At 42.2% G+C, this 20,642-nt stretch overlaps 3 protein-coding genes across 6 annotated transcripts in view; all 3 read left to right on the top strand.

Moving 5' to 3' along the window:
• The window catches only part of LOC148064426 (uncharacterized), an 80,374-nt gene that overhangs the window by 1,321 nt on the left and 58,411 nt on the right, over positions 1-20,642 (top strand). For 3 of the 4 annotated variants that reach the window (XM_087809573.1, XM_087809571.1, XM_087809570.1), the window contains exons 2-8: positions 1,951-2,028; positions 2,093-2,158; positions 2,271-2,422; positions 3,012-3,096; positions 4,651-4,813; positions 6,381-6,468; positions 19,587-19,788. In XM_087809573.1, the coding sequence (XP_087665699.1) occupies positions 1,951-2,028; positions 2,093-2,158; positions 2,271-2,422; positions 3,012-3,096; positions 4,651-4,813; positions 6,381-6,468; positions 19,587-19,788 (834 nt within the window). The remainder of the gene's footprint in view (positions 1-1,950; positions 2,029-2,092; positions 2,159-2,270; positions 2,423-3,011; positions 3,097-4,650; positions 4,814-6,380; positions 6,469-19,586; positions 19,789-20,642) is intronic. The other variant, XM_087809572.1, reaches the window with a different exon arrangement.
• Positions 14,358-15,975, top strand: LOC148064430 (tripartite motif-containing protein 16-like). Its single transcript, XM_087809579.1, has one exon. It carries the CDS (start codon positions 14,361-14,363, stop codon positions 15,966-15,968), a length of 1,608 nt encoding a protein of 535 aa, XP_087665705.1. The 5' UTR covers positions 14,358-14,360; the 3' UTR covers positions 15,969-15,975.
• Positions 17,297-19,244, top strand: LOC148064429 (tripartite motif-containing protein 16-like). The gene has a single exon (XM_087809576.1). The coding sequence runs from the start codon at positions 17,297-17,299 to the stop codon at positions 18,953-18,955; it is 1,659 nt and encodes a 552-aa protein (XP_087665702.1). The 3' UTR covers positions 18,956-19,244.

Genomic DNA, 20,642 nt, shown 5'->3' with positions numbered 1-20,642 from the left:
TCAAAATAATCCACATATGTTGAGATAATATTACAAAATAAATAATCTATCTGGAAAATGCTTGAAAAACATCATTTTATGGCCTTTCTATGATGTTAAAAATGACCAAACAGTTTATTTAACAATTACAAACTGTAACATTTTTCTATTTTTTATTATTATTATTTAAAATAAACATTTTCTCCGTCTACCTTCGAACCAACAAGCAGAATCTGAAGAAGAAGAGGAAGGTGGAGCCTGTCGGGACTCAGGTCCGTACGAAACTGTTTGTTCGTGGATAGTTTTAGGGGTTAAGGAAAAAAATGTCGGTTCACCTAAATATCCAGATATTTATGTTCATCGCACCATCTTGATATTCAACAGCACTGTATTTACATCAAGGTACACATATTCACAGCGTATCATTTTTGTGTTGCAATTAAACTCCCTGCCACTAGATGGCAGCAGTCGTTAGGTCGTCTAAAGCTAAAGTAACGATGAAATCTCGGCGAGGACTGAGGACGAGAGGATACAGTGAGTCCAGCAGCTTTAAAAGCTGATGTTTGGACATATTTTGGTTTGAAAACAAATGGAAGCAGTTACAACTGAGGACGAGAGGATACAGTGATCCAGCAGATTTTAAAGTTGATGTTTGTTCATATTTTGGTTTGAAAACAAATCAAAGCAGTTATGACTGAGGACGAGAGGATACAGTGAGTCCAGCAGCTTTTAAAGCTGATGGTTTTTTTTATATATGTTTGGTTTGAAAACAAATGGAAGCAGTTTCAACTGAGGACGAGAGGATACAGTGAGTCCAGCAATTTTATGGCCTTTTATGATGTTAAAAATGACCAAACAGTTTATTAAACAATTACAAACTGTAACATTTTTCTACTTTTTTTTTATTTTTTATTATTATTATTTAAAATAAACATTTTCAAAGTTTCAAAGTAACTTTTCTTCCCTACATGTTTGTGTTTCGTAATGGATTTGTTTTTGTTGTGAACAATTGTCATCTCTCATAAAATATCTTCACGCTAAAAATATTAAAATATCTTAAGTAGTTTATCCATTTTTTAGGATGTGATGTCAACTATGGTCATAGATGTATAGAAACATTCATGGTTTGTATGATGTTGAACGGACCAATAATTGGAATTAATGTTTTTCAAAGTCACTGTTTTCCTTCCTTTTTTCCCCTTATTTTTGGAAAAAAATCTTTGTTAAAAAATGTTCTTATCTAAGTGAATGTCCTCAGAATCAGAAGATTTGTTTGTGGTCTCAGTACAGAATAAAAGAAAACAATGAGATGTTGAGAATATAATAAATATTCTTTATACAAAATAAATTAATTCATCTGATGCTTAAAAAAAAGATTATTTATGGCCTGTTTTTATGATGTTGGACGGATTACAAACCGTTAATGATTTTTCCTTTTATTTGTCCTTGAGAATATAAAAATATCCTTTATTTATTTTTCATTTTTTTATACAATATTTGTATAGTCGATTAAATTCAACGGTCTTAAAGTATAAAAAATAAATGACACTTGGTCTGTTTTTATGATGTTAGCCTAAAAGGAAAATATAATATAATTATAAATATATATATTATTTTAAATAAACAACATTTAAAAGTTGCCTTTTTTTTTTCTTTTTCTTTTTTTTATGTAGTTTTTTTGGGGGGAAAAATGTCTAAATACTATTCTTAAGTGCAGTATTTCTAATAGAAAATATAGCAAAATTGCGTAACAAGAGTGCACTTTTGTTGTGATTGTGTGTTTGTTGACACCACTATGGTTCGGCTCGCTCTCGCCCGGGGCGTCACTTCACTTCTATAAATAAACGTTATCTTTGTTGCTGCTGTGATTAGAGCTTCACATGTCGACCTACTTATTAATGCCCGGAGACGGGAAAAAAAAATGTCGATTTTTAATTCCGTGATTCACCGTTTTCATCTCCTCGCCGACAGGCGAAGCCGGTCTACGGCGGCTGGCTGTGTCTGGCCCCTGAGGGGACCGACTTCGAGAACCCCATGCAGCGCTCCCGGGTATGAGAGGATACACGGGTGGTGATTTAAAAAAAAAATTGATTGTGTTTTCTCCGTCGGGCAGAAATGGCAGCGACGCTTCTTCATCCTGTACGAACACGGCAGCCTGAGCTTCGCTCTGGACGAGCTGGTGAGTTTCAGGGCCGTCGGTCCAGATGTGGCGGCAGATGATTCCGGGCTTAACCCTCTAATGCACCCTTCCCCCTCCTCACCCCCCGTGACCCCGTCAAATCTGTGTTCAGCCCAGCACGCTGCCGCAGGGAACCCTCAACATGAACCTGTGCAGCGACATCATGGACGCCGAGCCTCGGACCGGCCAGAGGAACGCCCTCTGCCTGGTGACCCCGGAGCAGGAGATCCTCATCCGGGGGGAGAGCCGAGAGGTCATGAACGGGTCAGTGGCGTCACCCAAGATCGGTGGAATCTGGTCATGAAAACAGGCGAAAAAGTATCACAATCAAGCTTAATATGATGACATAGACATTTGATCCTATTTTTGTATAACCTTTATTTAAAAAAACATTTTCAAAATGACCTTTTTTTTTTGCCCCAAATAATTTTCTTTATATTCGGTTTAAGGGCAAAACTACACAAGAAAATGACCAAAGCGGAGGACAAAACAAACGACAAACAAAAAATCCTATAGACAACAGATAATAATGAGTAGGAACTCAATAAAGATTAAATAATTATTAAAATCAAAAAATTCTTAGTTCCTTCGTGACCTTCGACCTCATGACGGCCATGAACTTTGAACAGGTCTTTTCTAGAATGTTTGCCCGTCCTCTGCGTAGAAAGATGTCGACCATCTTCATCCGCTTCGCTAAGGTTAAGTCGCAGGGGCAGCAGCCGGAGTAAAGAGGTCCAGGCTTTTACTTGACCCGGTGACCTGGAGGAGGTCACCGGGTCAAGATCATCAAAATGGTTGGACAGTGACCTGTCAATCAAGCGCTCCATCACTTCTCATGTCTTCCTCCGTCCAGATGGAGTGAGCAGCTCTCCGTCTACCTTCGCACCAACAAGCAGAATCTGAAGAAGAAGAGGAAGGTGGAGCCTGTCGGGACTCAGGTCCGTACGAAACTGTTTGTTCGTGGATAGTTTTAGGGGTTAAGGAAAAAAATGTCGGTTCACCTAAATATCCAGATATTTATGTTCAACGCACCATCTTGATATTCAACAGCACTGTATTTACATCAAGGTACAAATATTCACAGCGTATCATTTTTGTGTTGCAATTAAACTCCCTGCCACTAGATGGCAGCAGTCGTTAGGTCGTCTAAAGCTAAAGTAACGATGAAATCTCGGCGAGGACTGAGGACGAGAGGATACAGTGAGTCCAGCAGCTTTTAAAGCTGATGTTTGGACATATTTTGGTTTGAAAACAAATGGAAGCAGTTACAACTGAGGACGAGAGGATACAGTGATCCAGCAGATTTTAAAGTTGATGTTTGTTCATATTTTGGTTTGAAAACAAATCAAAGCAGTTATGACTGAGGACGAGAGGATACAGTGAGTCCAGCAGCTTTTAAAGCTGATGTTTTTTTTATATATGTTTGGTTTGAAAACAAATGGAAGCAGTTTCAACTGAGGACGAGAGGATACAGTGAGTCCAGCAATTTTTAAAGCTGATATTTAGACACATTTTGTTTTGAAACCAAATGAAAGCAGTTACAACTTCATCAAGAGTCATGTGGTCTGTAAATACTACAACACCAGAGTCAAGTACTGGACAATACTACACATATATACTTGTTACTACACTATCACAACACCAGAGTCAAGTACTGGACAATACTACACATATATTCTTGTTACTACACTATCACAACACCAGAGTCAAGTACTGGACAATACTACACATATATACTTGATACTGCACTATCACAACACCAGAGTCAAGTACTGGACAATACTACACATATATACTTGTTACTACACTATCACAACAACAGAGTCAAGTACTGGACAATACTACACATATATACTTGTTACTACACTATCACAACACCAGAGTCAAGTACTGGACAATACTACACATATATTCTTGTTACTACACTATCACAACACCAGAGTCAAGTACTGGACAATACTACACATATATACTTGTTACTACACTATCACAACATCAGAGTCAAGTACTGGACAATACTACACATATATACTTGATACTACACTATCACAACACCAGAGTCAAGTACTGGACAATACTACACATACATATATTGTTACTACACTATCACAACACCAGAGTCAAGTACTGGACAATACTACACATACATATATTGTTACTACACTATCACAACACCAGAGTCAAGTACTGGACAATACTACACATACATATATTGTTACTACACTATCACAACACCAGAGTCAAGTACTGGACAATACTACACATATATACTTGTTACTACACTATCACAACACCAGAGTCAAGTACTGGACAATACTACACATACATATATTGTTACTACACTATCACTATATATTTTATCGTTGACCCTGTATCGTGACATGTATCGTATTAACGTATTCTTGACACTCCTAGAATCTATGGCTTCTAACAGGGGTTGCTATGGCAACAGCGGCACTGTAGTGTTGACGTCTCTCTTCACAAAAATGCAGGAGCCCAGTCCAGCAAAGATGGCCGCCACGGACCCCAGCTGTCCATCAGCGGCAGAGCCGGGCGGCCAGTGGCAGGAAGGGGAGCAGAGCAGGGGGACGGAACAGAGCCCCATCTGGACCGTCACAGACCAAGACCCCCCGAGTCCGGAGCAGACCCCTGCAGGTGCGGCGACACACACACACACACACACACACACACACACACACACACACACACACACACACACACACACACACACACACACACACACGAGGCCTGACTTTCATGTCCATCAGCCACTTCCTGTCCTGACTTCCTGCAGATGTTCTCTCGGGTTTGTGTCACTCATGTGTGATTTAGGGAAAACAAGCCGACACACCCCCCCCCACACACACACACACACACACACACACACACACACACACACACACACACACACACACACCCCCACACACACACACACACACACACACACACACACACACACACACACACACACACACACACACACACACACACACACACACACGTTGTAAATGTTGAAGTCTCTCCAAGACACAGTAACTCCTCATCATGACCATGTTTTCAACTTATTCCTTTATAAAGTTGCTCTGAAATCTGGGCGAACGAGAGGTTACGAGAGTCCATCATGACGTAATAATGGCTTCACTCCTCCCCCAGCCAGCTGTAATCACGCCCGCTTTGTTTATACAACGAGTCCTTTGGAGGTGGAGAATTCCGGGATTGATGACCCGCGGTGACAAACCTTGGTGTTGGACCAATCACAGCAGAGTGGGTGTGGTTATGGTCAACAAGATTTAATCTCCAGAAAAACAAAGTGTTTTCCTTAGAAATTAGATGAATTATGTTTTCTTGGTCCAGATCAAGGATTGTGGCCCAAACAAAGGAACTGTAGAAAAAAGAAAATGGACCAGAAACGAGCGTAAAATCCTTACTAGGGTCAGGACCTGAGCTTCAAGTTTCCTTTGATTTCTTCTGGCAGTCCCTGGTTCATCAGGAGAACAGCGAGGGATGGTTTGTTCCTCTGAATGTCCCTGCAAATGTCAAGCATCTCAAGGTCAGCTGGTTTACGAGCTCCCCGGGGCGAGCGGCACAAAGACACCCCAGCAACCAGGTGTGAGCCGCGAACCCTGGACCACCTCGCTCGGGGTTCTCCGATAAACTGGGATATCTTGTTCTCACGACTCGCCTGCAGTTCATGTGCGAGACTCGTCTAAATTTAGCCTGAGAAGAAGCACATGCTTGCCTCTGGAGTCCAGGCGGGGGGGCAAGTGTTTGGACTCACTCTTACCAGCTGCCCAGGAAGTGTGTTGGAGTATCGAGATTCATCCAGTCGATGACTTGACGGTTCTCCGGTCGTTCAAGCGCCGTCAGTGTCGGGGAAAGAACGGCTCGTCCAATCAGACGACAGTATTTTCATTGATGAACTATAAAAAACGGAGTTTGAACTTTAACTTTATTGACTTGTTTGGAGGTTCCTGACCCAAGTTATGATTATCATCAGTGTTTTTATTTGACTTTGACTCTCTGATCCACCATTTTGAGCCTCCACTTACTTTAGACCCCCGAGCAGATTGACCTTCTTTTCAAAGAGAGACTTGAGTGTAGTTTTGTTGCCAGAAACCTGCCACTGCTTTGGTTCCAGGAGCGTTTGTCGTCATTTTTAAAACTCCGACTCGTCTTGTGTCGCGATCCGTGAGTCAAACCCGATCTTCCGTCTCTCATCCAGACTCGTCTCCGGACTCCTGCGGGCCCTCGAACCCGATGATGGACAGCACTTCAACGGAGTCAAACGACACCCAAGACGGCGACAAAAGGTGAGAAATATTTTTGTGTGTTTTTGAGATTGATTTAGTTCGTTGAATATGACGGAAGTAAAACCAGAATCACGACCAGAAGTGTGTATTGTCAAGAATCCGATGATGTATATCACGATACAGGAAACAAAGATACGACATATTGAGTAGCAACAAGGATATATTTGTAGTATCTCTTAAGCTGTGGAAGACGTAATGTCTGCTGCCATCTAGTGGTCGTAAGTTTAATTGCAACAGAAAATGAACAAACAACCTGAATTTTGCGTGTTATTTGTAAAAAAAAAACAACACTAATCCTATCGCTATATAAACCATAAAATAACATGACTTATGATTTGTAAGTAAGTTAGTAAGTATGTAATGGTTATTTCTAAAGTATCTTTCTAGACCAGGGTCACAAAGCGCTTGAACAATCAAAACCAATACACATTTAAACTATATACTATTAAAGGCCAAGACAAAAACAATACACAGTTAAAACTATATACTATAAAAGGCCAAGACAAAAACAATACACAGTTACAACTATATACTATAAAAGGCCAAGATAAAAAAAATACACAGTTAAACTATATACTATAAAAGGCCAAGACAAAAACAATACACAGTTAAAACTATATACTATAAAAGGCCAAGACAAAAACAATACACAGTTAAAACTATATACTATAAAAGGCCAAGACAAAAACAATACACAGTTAAACTATATACTATAAAAGGCCAAGACAAAAAAAATACACAGTTAAAACTATATACTATTAAAGGCCAAGACAAAAAAAATACACAGTTGAAACTATATACTATAAAAGACCGAGACAAAAACAATACACAGTTAAAACTATATACTATAAAAGGCCAAGACAAAAACAATACACAGTTAAACTATATACTATAAAAGGCCAAGACAAAAACAATACACAGTTAAAACTATATACTATAAAAGACCGAGACAAAAACAATACACAGTTAAAACTATATACTATAAAAGGCCAAGACAAAAACAATACACAGTTAAAACTATATACTATAAAAGGCCAAGACAAAAACTATACATAGTTAAACTATATACTATAAAAGACCGAGACAAAAACAATACACAGTTAAACTATATACTATAAAAGACCGAGACAAAAACAATACACAGTTAAACTATATACTGTAAAAGGCCAAGACAAAAACAATACACAGTTAAAACTATATACTATAAAAGGCCAAGACAAAAACTATACACAGTTAAACTATATACTATAAAAGACCGAGACAAAAACAATACACAGTTAAACTATATACTATAAAAGACCGAGACAAAAACAATACACAGTTAAACTATATACTGTAAAAGGCCAAGACAAAAACAATACACAGTTAAAACTATATACTATAAATTGTGAAGAAAATGTTGCGATATATGTTGTATAAGTGTATCTAAGTGTAAATGTATAAGTATCACTTTTTTTCTTACATACCTGGTTGAGCATGATTGTGAAAAAGATTTACTTAACACACAAACAGCTGCAGTGTTGAGTTCACTGAGAGGGGGTGAGTTGAAGAAAGTGCTGTGAAACGTGTTTGGAGTCTGAAGGTGATTTTATTTGAGTTAGAAAACTCGTCTCTTATGTTGTGTATGTTCAGGAATGTTATATTTTGAAGAAAAAAAGCTCACTCAGCACATTTTCAACACTCGAAGAAAACCAGACCATGTTCTGTAACTCCAGTCTCAGTCATCCAGAGATGATGGACATTCTTCGCTCCATGGTTTAATCCAGACCATATCAGTCGCCAGATGTCGACGAGTAAACATGAGAACGATCAGCAAACACGACGTCCATTAAGATGCGATCAAAAGTTTGTGCAAAACAACCGTCGTGTTCCTCCTTCGGCTCTCAGGCTCCGCCCCCTTCGCTGGCTCCCCTGACCTGATAAAAAACCTCTCACTTTTCTTTCTGCCCTTTTTTGGGGAAGTAAAAAAAATGAGCTCCCCCTGAATCAGGCCCAGAATTCCACAATGCTGCTGTAATTAGATAACTGCAGCATTGTTGCTCAGGACCGTCAAACTTCAGCCTGGAACCAACAGAGGCTCGGAGAGAAGCTCTTTAAAGGTCTCAAAACACTTCTGCAGGCCAGAGATTGACGCTTCGTGTTCAGGTTTCTGGATGAAATCATCAGATTCCTCTTATTGCTGAGGAAATAATTCCCAATTGTGAAGAACACGGATGTAGTGAAGACGCTGATTTATGGCATGTTCACGTCCCTGAAGACTCCTGCGGTGAGAGATGGACGACACAGTGACGGTTCTCAACGTCAACCAGATCTTGAGATCAGACGACTGATGCTCTGAGAAGTGATGAGCGTCCAAAAGATGCTCCATTAACACAAAGAATGGTGAGAGAGACACACATTATAAAGTAGAAAATCACTCAGAGTGTATATACTTCTGCCAATGAGGGGGATTTTGCATGACTTGTGGCCGTACGGCGCTTGATACTTGGGTTTTGTATCGTCAAGAACTGGCTCAATGATAAGTATCATGATACAAGGTCAACGATACGATATATCATAATGCTGTGGTAACAAGTATATATGTGTAGTATTGTCCAGTACTTGACTCTGGTGTTGTGATAGTGTAGTAACAAGTATATATGTGTAGTATTGTGCAGTACTTGACTCTGGTGCTGTGATAGTGTAGTAACAAGGATATATATGTAGTATTGTCCAGTACTTGACTCTGGTGTTGTGATAGTGTAGTAACAAGTATATATGTGTAGTATTGTGCAGTACTTGACTCTGGTGCTGTGATAGTGTAGTAACAAGGATATATATGTAGTATTGTCCAGTACTTGACTCTGGTGTTGTGATAGTGTAGTAACTAGTATATATGTGTAGTATTGTCCAGTACTTGACTCTGGTGTTGTGATAGTGTAGTAACAAGTGTATATGTGTAGTATTGTCCAGTACTTGACTCTGGTGCTGTGATAGTGTAGTAACAAGGATATATATGTAGTATTGTCCAGTACTTGACTCTGGTGTTGTGATAGTGTAGTAACAAGGATATATATGTAGTATTGTCCAGTACTTGACTCTGGTGCTGTGATAGTGTAGTAACAAGGATATATATGTAGTATTGTCCAGTACTTGACTCTGGTGTTGTGATAGTGTAGTAACAAGTATATATTTGTAGTATTGTGCAGTACTTGACTCTGGTGCTGTGATAGTGTAGTAACAAGGATATATATGTAGTATTGTCCAGTACTTGACTCTGGTGTTGTGATAGTGTAGTAACTAGTATATATGTGTAGTATTGTCCAGTACTTGACTCTGGTGTTGTGATAGTGTAGTAACAAGTGTATATGTGTAGTATTGTCCAGTACTTGACTCTGGTGCTGTGATAGTGTAGTAACAAGGATATATATGTAGTATTGTCCAGTACTTGACTCTGGTGCTGTGATAGTGTAGTAACAAGGATATATATGTAGTATTGTCCAGTACTTGACTCTGGTGTTGTGATAGTGTAGTAACAAGTATATATGTGTAGTATTGTCCAGTACTTGACTCTGGTGTTGTGATAGTGTAGTAACAAGTATATGTGTGTAGTATTGTCCAGTACTTGACTCTGGTGTTGTGATAGTGTAGTAACAAGGATATGTGTGTAGTATTGTCCAGTACTTGACTCTGGTGTTGTGATAGTGTAGTAACAAGTATATATGTGTAGTATCGTCCAGTACTTGACCCTGGTGTTGTGATAGTGTAGTAATAAGTATATATTTGTAGTATTGTCCAGTACTTTACTCTGGTGTTAACTGCTTCCATTTGTTTTCAAACCAAAATATGTCCAAACATCAGCTTTAAAGGCTGCTAGAGTCACTGTATCCTCTCATCCTCAGTCATCAAACCCATGTTGTCATGTCATGCTACACATCAGGTGATATTGTGTTAGTTAGTTAGTTAGTTAGTTAGTAGCGTTTGTGATCTTGTAGTCTGGTTGTTAGCTTAGCTAGAATTAGCTTCTGTGCTAAATTGCTAAAACCCAAGTTGTGATGTCATGCTACATATCAGGTGATGTTGTGTTATTTAGTTAGTTAGTAGCTTCTGTGATCTTTATGTCTGATCGTCCACAGACCTCAGAGCCCGAGCTGGATCAGATCACTGATGGAAGGTCTGACCATGAATAGATCTGAAAGTAAGAACCAGAATTTTAAAGTTGATCCTGAAAGAAACCGGCAGCCAGTGAAGAGTTTTAAGGATCGGAGAAATGTGAGTTCTTCTACTTGAGCGGCTCAGAATTCTCGCTGCAGAGTTCTGAATCAACTGCACACGAGACACATCCTTCTTGTTAAGACATGAAAATAAACTGTTGCAATAGTCCAGACGAGAAGAAACAAACGCATGGATTATAAGATCCAGATCATGTTCTGACAACAAGTTTAGAGATTTTTCTCAGTTAAAGGAAACAGTTTCTGGTCAGTTTTCTTCAGTGTTGAACAAGAGACATGTCTTTATCAAATACAACACCCAGGTTTCTCAGGCTCAGTTTGACAGACTGACTTAAGTCACCCAAGTACTGACTCAACCCTGATGATAATGGAATCTTATCATCATGAGAAATCACACAAGTTTCAGTTTTGTCCACATTTAGCTGCAAAGTGTTTTCACTCATTGTTTGATTTCTAGCAAACAATTGACTAAGTTCAGCCTCTGGGGCTCAGTTGGATCAAAAGAGCAGTAGAGCTGGATGTCATCAGCAAAAATGTGATAAGAAACATCAGGAAATCTCTGAATGATTTTACCGAGGGGAATCAAGTACAGCAAAAACAATAAAGGACCCAGAACAGAACCTTAAGGGACTCCACACAACAGATCTGCCGATTCAGACCTCATTTGATTGGCAGATACACTAAAACTGTGCCCAGAAAGGTAAGATGAGAACTACTGTAACACAGACCCAGACAGACCCACTTCATCCCTCAGTCTTCTCAGCAGGATCTGGTGATCAACTGTGTCAAAGGCTGAGGACAGATCCAAGAGAACCAGAACAGTGGATTTACCCGAGTCAGCCGACATCATGATGTCACTGGACACTTTCAATAAAGCTGTCTCTGTAGAGTGATGTTTACGGAAGCCAGACTGAAACTTCCCATGGATGCCGCTCTGATCCAGGAACAGCTTCTCAGACACCACCTTCTCCAAGATCTTGGACAAGAAAGGGAGCTTAGAAATAGGCCTGAAATTACTGAGGTCAGTTGGGTCTAAGCCTGGTTTTTTGAGCAGAGGCTCCACAATGGCATGTTTAAATGCATTGGGAAAAAAACCTGTGGAAAGGGAGAGGTTCACCATATTGGTAACCCAGGGGCCAATTACATCAAATACTTTGATAAAAAGCCTACAAGGAAGGACGTCATCTGAGCAAGAGGAGGGTTTCATCTTGTTCACTAGTGCCGAAATATCACCCAAAGATACAGCAGTGAAGGAAGACCAAGAGGAGGAGAGGGGCTCAGAGACATTAGGGGTTCCAAACAAAGGGGGAGAGATTTTCTCTTTGATCAATTTAATTTTGTCAATGAAAAATCTCAGCAATGCATTGCTGTCAGCTTCACAGAAGACAGGCGTGATTTGAGGAGCAGGAGACACGAGAGAATTAATCGTGTCAAAGAACACTTTGAGGTTTTTCTTATTTGCTGCTACCAGTTTTCTGATTTAATCAGATTTAGCAGTTTCTGTCATCTCATTGTAAGAAGACATTAGATCCCTGAGGTGAAGTCTGTGCACCTCAAGTTTAGTGGACTTCCAGAGACGCTCAGTCTTTCCACAAAGTCTCTTCAGACCGTTTTTTCTGAATTTTCAGGTTCGATTTAACAGGTGCCACTTGATCCAGTATTTCAACACAATGATCAGTGAAACAGTGAATCAAACTGTCCACGTCTGGGCAGTCATCAAAGGAAAGAGAGTCAAACATAGCAGAAAAACTGTCTGCAGTATGAGCTGAGATGACACGCCTCTGAGACCTAACTTTCAAAGGCTTAGGTTCAGGGATGAAGTCCAGGTTAAACAAGAAAAGAGAATGATCACTCAGATGGACATCATGTACAGATACATTAGAGATGTCCAGGCCAAGAGTAAAAACTAAGTCTAAAATGTGTTTTTTTTGGTGAGTGGGTTCAGAAACATGTTGCTCAAAATTAAAGGCATCTGTTAAAGTTAAAAGTTCATTAACATGAAGATTAAAGTCCCCAAGAATAAAAACACATTCCATTTGAATAATGGAAGATAAGAAGTCACTGAAGTCTTTCAAGAACATCGCCGCAGGACCAGGCGGGCGGTAGATTGACACACAATAAAAAGGTCTTGTAGAACCAACCAAGATCATCTGACTCAAAATAAGTGAATTCCTGTGTCTGAATCACTTTGCAAGAACAACTCTCCCTAAAGACTGTAGGAAGACCTCCCCCACGACCAGAGAGGCAAGGCTTCCCCAGGACAGCGCTCCCTACTGGACAGAGTTCGTTCAGATGAATAAACTCTTCCTCTCTCTGCCAAGTCTCAGAAAGACATAATAAATCCAAATTAACTCTTGTGAAAAGATCATTAAGAATAAAGGATTTATTAGTAATGGAGCAAACATTCAGAAGTCCTACGTTCAGCACCGATGACGTCACTGACGACGCCGCGTCACTGACAGCAGAGCGGGATCTTTTGAAGCAAACAGCGGTCACGTGGGTACCAGCTGTCACTGACCTTCAACTCGGTTGAAAAAGATGAATTAAGAGAGGAAATGAAAAAATCTTACCACATTTTGTTGAGGTCTGGACAGACGGCAGCGCTGACGTGTCGTCATGCTCTTCAGCGAGAGGAACGTCAATCAAACATCGATGACGTGCAACAGTTTGTAAAGGAACACTTGACGTCTGAATCGGTCCTTCCTTTAATCCCAGTCACATTTAAATGTATTCATTTTAATCACTTTCTATTGTTAGTTTGCTCGTTGTGAACTTTGTTTCATACAAGTGAACGAAGAAACCTTCAAAACCTTCCTGAATCCTGATGGTACTATTGTAACTGAGAGGTCTGTTCCACAGTAAACATGTCTTGTACATAGTACATTTACCTTACTATCCTCACTATACTTATACTTTAGTATACTTCATAAAATGAACTTCAAGTAGAGTATAATACTTTCTTCTTTGGGCAACTGTACACTACAAGTACATATACCTATAGTTACTATACTAATACTTAAGTGTACTTGATCAAAATGAACTTCAAGACAAGTATAATAGAGCTTATAGACTCAGGATTAAACTCTGTGTGTGCGTGTGTGTGTGCGTGTGTGTGTGTTCGTGTGCGTGTGCGTGTGCGTGTGTGTGTGCGTGGTGTTTCCCTCAAGCCTGTGTGTGTCTTGAGGTCCTGAAGATGTTCTTGATCTGTGAAAACTTGAATGTGAGGATGAACAACGTCTCTCTTCAAGTGTTGTCGTCATGTGTTGTCGTCATGTGTTGTCGTCATGTGTTGTCGTCATTCTTCTCCTCTCCCACTTTCATCCCCTCTTACTCTCATTGTTTGAGTGAATGAAGATGATGAAGAGAGACGAGACGATGCTCGTTCTTCGTATGACTATGACTACGCCGGATGCTACCGTAGCTACCCTGGTTGCCATGACGATGATTTGTGATGGTTTGCTTAAAAAGTTGCGTGTGTGTGTGTTTATTGTAATATGTTTTTGTGTGTATAGTGGTGTTTGTGTAAGTGTGAGACGCACAAGGTGTGTCGAGAATCATCAGGCGTTATCCAGGAAGTATAAAAGTATGTGAGTCCACAGGTCGGACCAGTTTGTTACGTCACCAGGTGACTGCGAGTATAAAAGTGTTGACCTGTGAAGGGAAGGTTTCAGTCGCTCAGACATGGAGACGACTAGAGTTGATCTGAAGAGAGAATCTTTCTCTTGTTCCGTCTGTCTGGATCTGCTGAAGGATCCAGTCACTCTTCCCTGTGGACACAACTACTGTAAGACCTGTGTTGAAGGTCACTGGCAGGACAAGGACATCTACAAGTGTCCTCTGTGCAGACGGAGCTTCACACCGAGGCCTCTCCTGCAGAAGAACACTGTGTTAGCGGAGTTAGTGGAGGAGCTGAAGAAGACTGGAGCAGCTGAGGACCTCTGCTATGCTGGACCTGAAGATGTGGTCTGTGACGTCTGCACTGGGAGGAAGATGAAAGCCCTCAAGTCCTGTCTGATGTGTCTGGTCTCCTACTGTGACCTTCACCTCCAGCCTCATCTAGAAGCTCCGGCCTTCAGGAGACACAAGCTGGTCCGGCCGTCCAAGCAGCTCCAGGAGATCCTCTGCCCTCAACACGAGGAGGAGAAGAAGATGTTCTGTCGTTCTGATCAGCAGCTCATCTGTTCTCTCTGTGCTGTGGACCAACACAAAGATCATGACATCGTCTCGACCACAGCAGAGAGGAGCGAGCGAGAGAAAGACGTGGATCGGAGTCGAGGAAGGATCCAGCAGATGATCCAGAAGACGGAGGAGGAAGTGAAGCTGTTCCAGCAGGAGGAGAAGAACATCCGACTCTCTGCTGATAAAGCAGTGAAGACTAGTCAGGGGACCCTGGACCAGATGATCCAGATGCTCCACAGAAAAAGGTCTGATGTGGAGCAGCAGATCAGATCTCAGCAGGAGACTGAAGCCGCTCGAGTCCGAGGACTTAAGGAGCAGCTGGAGCAGAAGATCTCTGAGCTGAAGAAGAAAGATGCTGAGCTGCAGCAGCTGTCACTCACCGACAGTCACACCGTCTTCCTCCAGAACCTGACCTCACTCTCAGAGGTCAGTGAAGACACAACCTCCTCCACGACCCTTGAGCAAACTCACCGTCGCTTTGAAGAAGTGTCAGCCTACATGTCAACCTGCAGAGACCAACTCCAGGACCTTCTGAGAGACATGTGGACCGACTTCTCGATGATGTTCCTTCTAAAGACCAGAGAGCAGTTCCTCACACACTCACAGGACATCACTCTGGATCCAAACACTGCCAGCTCATGGTTGATGTTGTCTGAAGGAAACAAGAAAGTGACAAACATGGGAAAACCTCAGACTCGTCCTCGTCATCCAGACAGATTCAATCATTATACTCAGGTCTTGAGTCAAGAGTCTCTGACTGGACGTTGTTACTTTGAGGTGAAAACAACAGGATCTGTTGATGTATCAGTTTCATACAAGAACATCAGCAGATCAGGAAAAGAAAGTCCTTTTGGATATAATGACAAATCTTGGTGTTTATGTTGTTTCAACTCTGTTTGTTCATTTACACACAACAACATCACAACTAAGGTCTCCAGTGTCGTACCCTCCACAGTGGGGGTGTACCTGGATCACTCTGCTGGTCTTCTGTCCTTCTACAGCGTCTCTGAGACCATGACTCTCCTCCACAGAGTCCAGACCAAGTTCTCTCAACCTCTACATGCTGGAGTCAGTGTTTGGTCCTCGTGTGAGTTTGTGAAGCTGAAGTAGACGACAGTGAGATTGTGAGTCTCCAGGAGTGACATCTTCACATGAAGCTTCAATGTTTGGATGAAGGTCTCTGAGAACTTGTGAGTCTCATCCTCACGTGAAGCTTCAATGTTTGGATGAAGGTCTCTGAGAACTTGTGAGTCTCATCCTCACGTGAAGCTTCAATGTTTGGATGAAGGTCTCTGAGAACTTGTGAGTCTCATCCTCACGTGAAGCTTCAGTGTTTGGATGAAGGTCTCTGAGAACTTGTGAGTCTCATCCTCATGTGAAGCTTCAATGTTTGGATGAAGGTCTCTGAGAACTTGTGAGTCTCATCCTCACGTGAAGCTTCAATGTTTGGATGAAGGTCTCTGAGAACTTGTGAGTCTCATCCTCACGTGAAGCTTCAATGTTTGGATGAAGGTCTCTGAGAAGGTTCGTTCGTTGTTTGTGCTGCAGTGAAGACACAGTGACGTCATGTGACTCGAGTGTGATTTAGATTCTTACTGACGATGATGAGAACGTCTTCTTGTAACTGATCTTTAATAAACATGGTTCATGGTCAGACTGGTGCGTCTCCTTCCTCATCAGAGGTCAACCCTTTGACCTTTGAACTGCTCCCCTTTAGTTGTGTCGATGACACGTGTTTATTCATCACACATTAGTGTACACACATGCATGTACACACATGCACATACACACATATTAGCGTACACACACATTAGTGTACACACACACATGTGCACACACAAGCATGTACAGACACACTGATGCACACACGCAAACACATATGTACACACACACCTAGTGTACACACATATATGTACACACACATTATAGTACACACAAACATGTGCACACACACAAGCATGTACAGACACACTGATGCACACACGCAAACACAAATGTACACACACACATTAATGTACACACACACATTTACACACAAACCTGCCTGTACACAAACACGCATATACACACACTTTCATCCCCTCTTACTCTCATTGTTTGAGTGAATGAAGATGATGAAGAGAGACGAGACGATGCTCGTTCTTCGTATGACTATGACTATGTCAGATGCTACCGTAGCTACCCTGGTTGCCATGACGATGATTTATGATGGTTTTCTTAAAGAAGTTGCGTGTGTGTGTGTTTTTGTAATATGTTTTTGTGTGTATAGTGGTGTTCGTGTAAGTGTGAGACACACAAGGTGTGTCGAGAATCATCAGGCGTTATCCAGGAAGTATAAAAGTATGTGAGTCCACAGGTCGGACCAGATTGTTACGTCACCAGGTGACTGCGAGTATAAAAGTGTTGACCTGTGAAGGGAGGGTTTCAGTCGCACAGACATGGAGACGACTAGAGTTGATCTGAAGAGAGAATCTTTCTCTTGTTCCGTCTGTCTGGATCTGCTGAAGGATCCAGTCACTCTTCCCTGTGGACACAACTACTGTAAGACCTGTGTTGAAGGTCACTGGCAGGACAAGGACATCTACAAGTGTCCTCTGTGCAGACGGAGCTTCACACCGAGGCCTCTCCTGCAGAAGAACACTGTGTTAGCGGAGTTAGTGGAGAAGCTGAAGAAGACTGGAGCAGCTGAGGACCTCTGCTATGCTGGACCTGAAGATGTGGTCTGTGACGCCTGCACTGGGAGGAAGATGAAAGCCCTCAAGTCCTGTCTGATGTGTCTGGTCTCCTACTGTGACCTTCACCTCCAGCCTCATCTAGAAGCTCCGGCCTTCAGGAGACACAAGCTGGTCCGGCCGTCCAAGCAGCTCCAGGAGATCCTCTGCCCTCAACACGAGGAGGAGAAGAAGATGTTCTGTCGTTCTGATCAGCAGCTCATCTGTTCTCTCTGTGCTGTGGACCAACACAAAGATCATGACATCGTCTCGACCACAGCAGAGAGGACGGAGCGAAAGAAAGACGTGGATCGGAGTCGAGGAAGGATCCAGCAGATGATCCAGAAGACGGAGGAGGAAGTGAAACTGTTCCAGCAGGAGGAGAAGAACATCAGAGTCTCCGCTGATAAAGCAGTGAAGACCAGTCAGGAGACCCTGGACCAGATGATCCAGATGTTCCAGAGAAGAAGGTCTGATGTGGAGCAGAAGATCAGATCTCTGCAGGAGACTGAAGACGCTCGAGTCCGAGGACTTAAGGAGCAGCTGGAGCAGAAGATCTCTGAGCTGAAGAAGAAAGATGCTGAGCTGCAGCAGCTGTCACTCACCGACAGTCACACCGTCTTCCTGCAGAACCTGACCTCACTCTCAGAGGTCAGTGAAGACACAACCTCACTCTCAGAGGTCAGTGAAGACACAACCTCACTCTCAGAGGTCAGTGAGGACACGACCACCTCCACGACCCTTGAGCAAACTCGCTTTGAAGAAGTGTCAGCCTACATGTCAACCTACAGAGACCAACTCCAGGACCTTCTCAGAGACATGTGGACCGACATCTCGATGATGTTCCATCCAGAGAGAGAGCAGTTCCTCGCACACTCACAGGACATCACTCTGGATCCAAACACTGCAGGCTCAAGGTTGATGTTGTCTGAAGGAAACAAGAAAGTGACATTCATGAGTGAAGATCAGCCTCGTCCTGATCATCCAGACAGATTCAATGATTTTAATCAGGTCTTGAGTCAAGAGTCTTTGACTGGACGTTGTTACTTTGAGGTGAAGAGAACAGGATCTGTTGCAGTATCAGTTTCATACAAGAACATCAGCAGATCAGGAGGTGAAAGTTATTTTGGACATAATGACAAATCTTGGTGTTTATATTGTCACGACTCTGTTTGTTCATTTACACACAACATCACAACTGAAGTCTCCAGTGTTGGACCCTCCACAGTGGGGGTGTACCTGGATCACTCTGCTGGTCTTCTGTCCTTCTACAGCGTCTCTGAGACCATGACTCTCCTCCACAGAGTCCAGACCAAGTTCTCTCAACCTCTTCATGCTGGAGTCAATGTTTTTTTTTCCTCGTGTGAGTTTGTGAAGCTGAAGTAGACGACAGTGAGATTGTGAGTCTCCAGGAGTGACATCTTCACATGAAGCTTCAATGTTTGGATGAAGGTCTCTGAGAACTTGTGAGTCTCATCCTCACGTGAAGCTTCAATGTTTGGATGAAGGTCTCTGAGAACTTGTGAGTCTCATCCTCACGTGAAGCTTCAATGTTTGGATGAAGGTCTCTGAGAAGGTTCGTTCGTTGTTTGTGCTGCAGTGAAGACACAGTGACGTCATGTGACTCGAGTGTGATTTAGATTCTTACTGACGATGATGAGAACGTCTTCTTGTAACTGATCTTTAATAAACATGGTTCATGGTCAGACTGGTGCGTCTCCTTCCTCATCAGAGGTCAACCCTTTGACCTTTGAACTGCTCCCCTTCAGTTATGTCGATGACACGTGTTTATTCATCACACATTAGTGTACACACATGCATGTACACACATGCACATACACACATTAGTGTACACACACACATGTGCACACACACAAGCATGTACAGACACACTGATGCACACACGCAAACACACATGTACACACACACATTTACACACACATTAGTGTACACACAAACATGTGCACACACACAACAGACTCTGCTGCCTGTTAATGAGCCGTTTGTGTTTCCTCAGCGTGGACGAGGAGAAAAGTGCAGAAGATAAGACGAGTGCAGACGAGGAGACGAGTGCAGACGAGGAGACGAGTGCAGACGAGGAGACGAGTGCAGACGAGGAGACGAGTGCAGACGAGGAGACGAGTGCAGACGAGGAGACGAGTGCAGACGAGGGCGTCTTCAGGACCGGACGCCGTGAAACACGAGCCTCCACTCGAGAGGTAACGACAGAGAAGTCATCGGACGTCAGATAAAAGTGTTGAACGGTTGAGGTCAATATTTCATATGTCGAAACTTTGACATTTTTTGTTATTTTTAAAGCATTTAATAGTTTGTTTTTTTAATTTGAACAATTACTATATGAAGGGTTGAAGTTTTATCTAAAATAGCATATTAAATAGTTTCATTAATAGAGTTTCATATTCTTATTCTGATCATTCAAAAATAAATGTTATAAATAGAAAGTTACGTATGTAACTACGGTTCTATGAGTCCTGGATGACCGCCAGAGGCAGTGCTTCAAGCACTATATGTATCCATCTCTCGCATGCGTGGTTCGATTTAATACCAACAATGTCACCTGTGACCCCTGATGACCCCGGATAGGGTATATCTTCCGGTGACATCAGAGGATCTGTTCCTGCAGAATCTTCTCGCGAAGTCACAAGGATTCTGAGTGACAGAACGCTCTGGCGGTCATCCAGGACTCATAGAACCGTAGTTACATACGTAACTTTCGTTCTATTTAGCCCTTCAAGTGCTTCAGGCACTGGATGACACATAACAACAAGGTCACGAGGAATCCCAGTACATACCTCATTGAGAGGAAGCAGCAGAGTCGGGCAACAGGACCACACCTAGTGGATGAGGAGTGGCGACGTTCACCCGATAGAACCTGAAAAAAGTGCTTGGTGAGGCCCATAACGCTGCCTCAGAGATGTCCTCCAGGGGTACCCCGCGTAGGGCCGCCCATGACGTAGACATCGCTCTGGTAGAGAGGCACCTCACCCCGAATGGCAGGGGGTGACCTCTTCCTTTATATGCGTGGGTAATAACATTCACGATCCAGTGAGAC

Source organism: Callionymus lyra, chromosome 15 (genome assembly GCF_982586985.1).
Source record: "Callionymus lyra chromosome 15, fCalLyr1.hap1.1, whole genome shotgun sequence".
NCBI classification, from domain to species: Eukaryota; Metazoa; Chordata; class Actinopteri; order Syngnathiformes; family Callionymidae; genus Callionymus; species Callionymus lyra.
The sequence above is the reverse complement of the archived record's forward strand: the minus strand, read 5'-3'. Positions and strand labels throughout refer to the sequence as shown.

Excerpts from the sequence above, each read along its gene's own strand:
- LOC148064430 (XM_087809579.1), top strand. The coding sequence starts at position 14,361 with ATGGAGACGACTAGAGTTGATCTGAAGAGAGAATCTTTCTCTTGTTCC.
- LOC148064429 (XM_087809576.1), top strand. The coding sequence starts at position 17,297 with ATGGAGACGACTAGAGTTGATCTGAAGAGAGAATCTTTCTCTTGTTCC.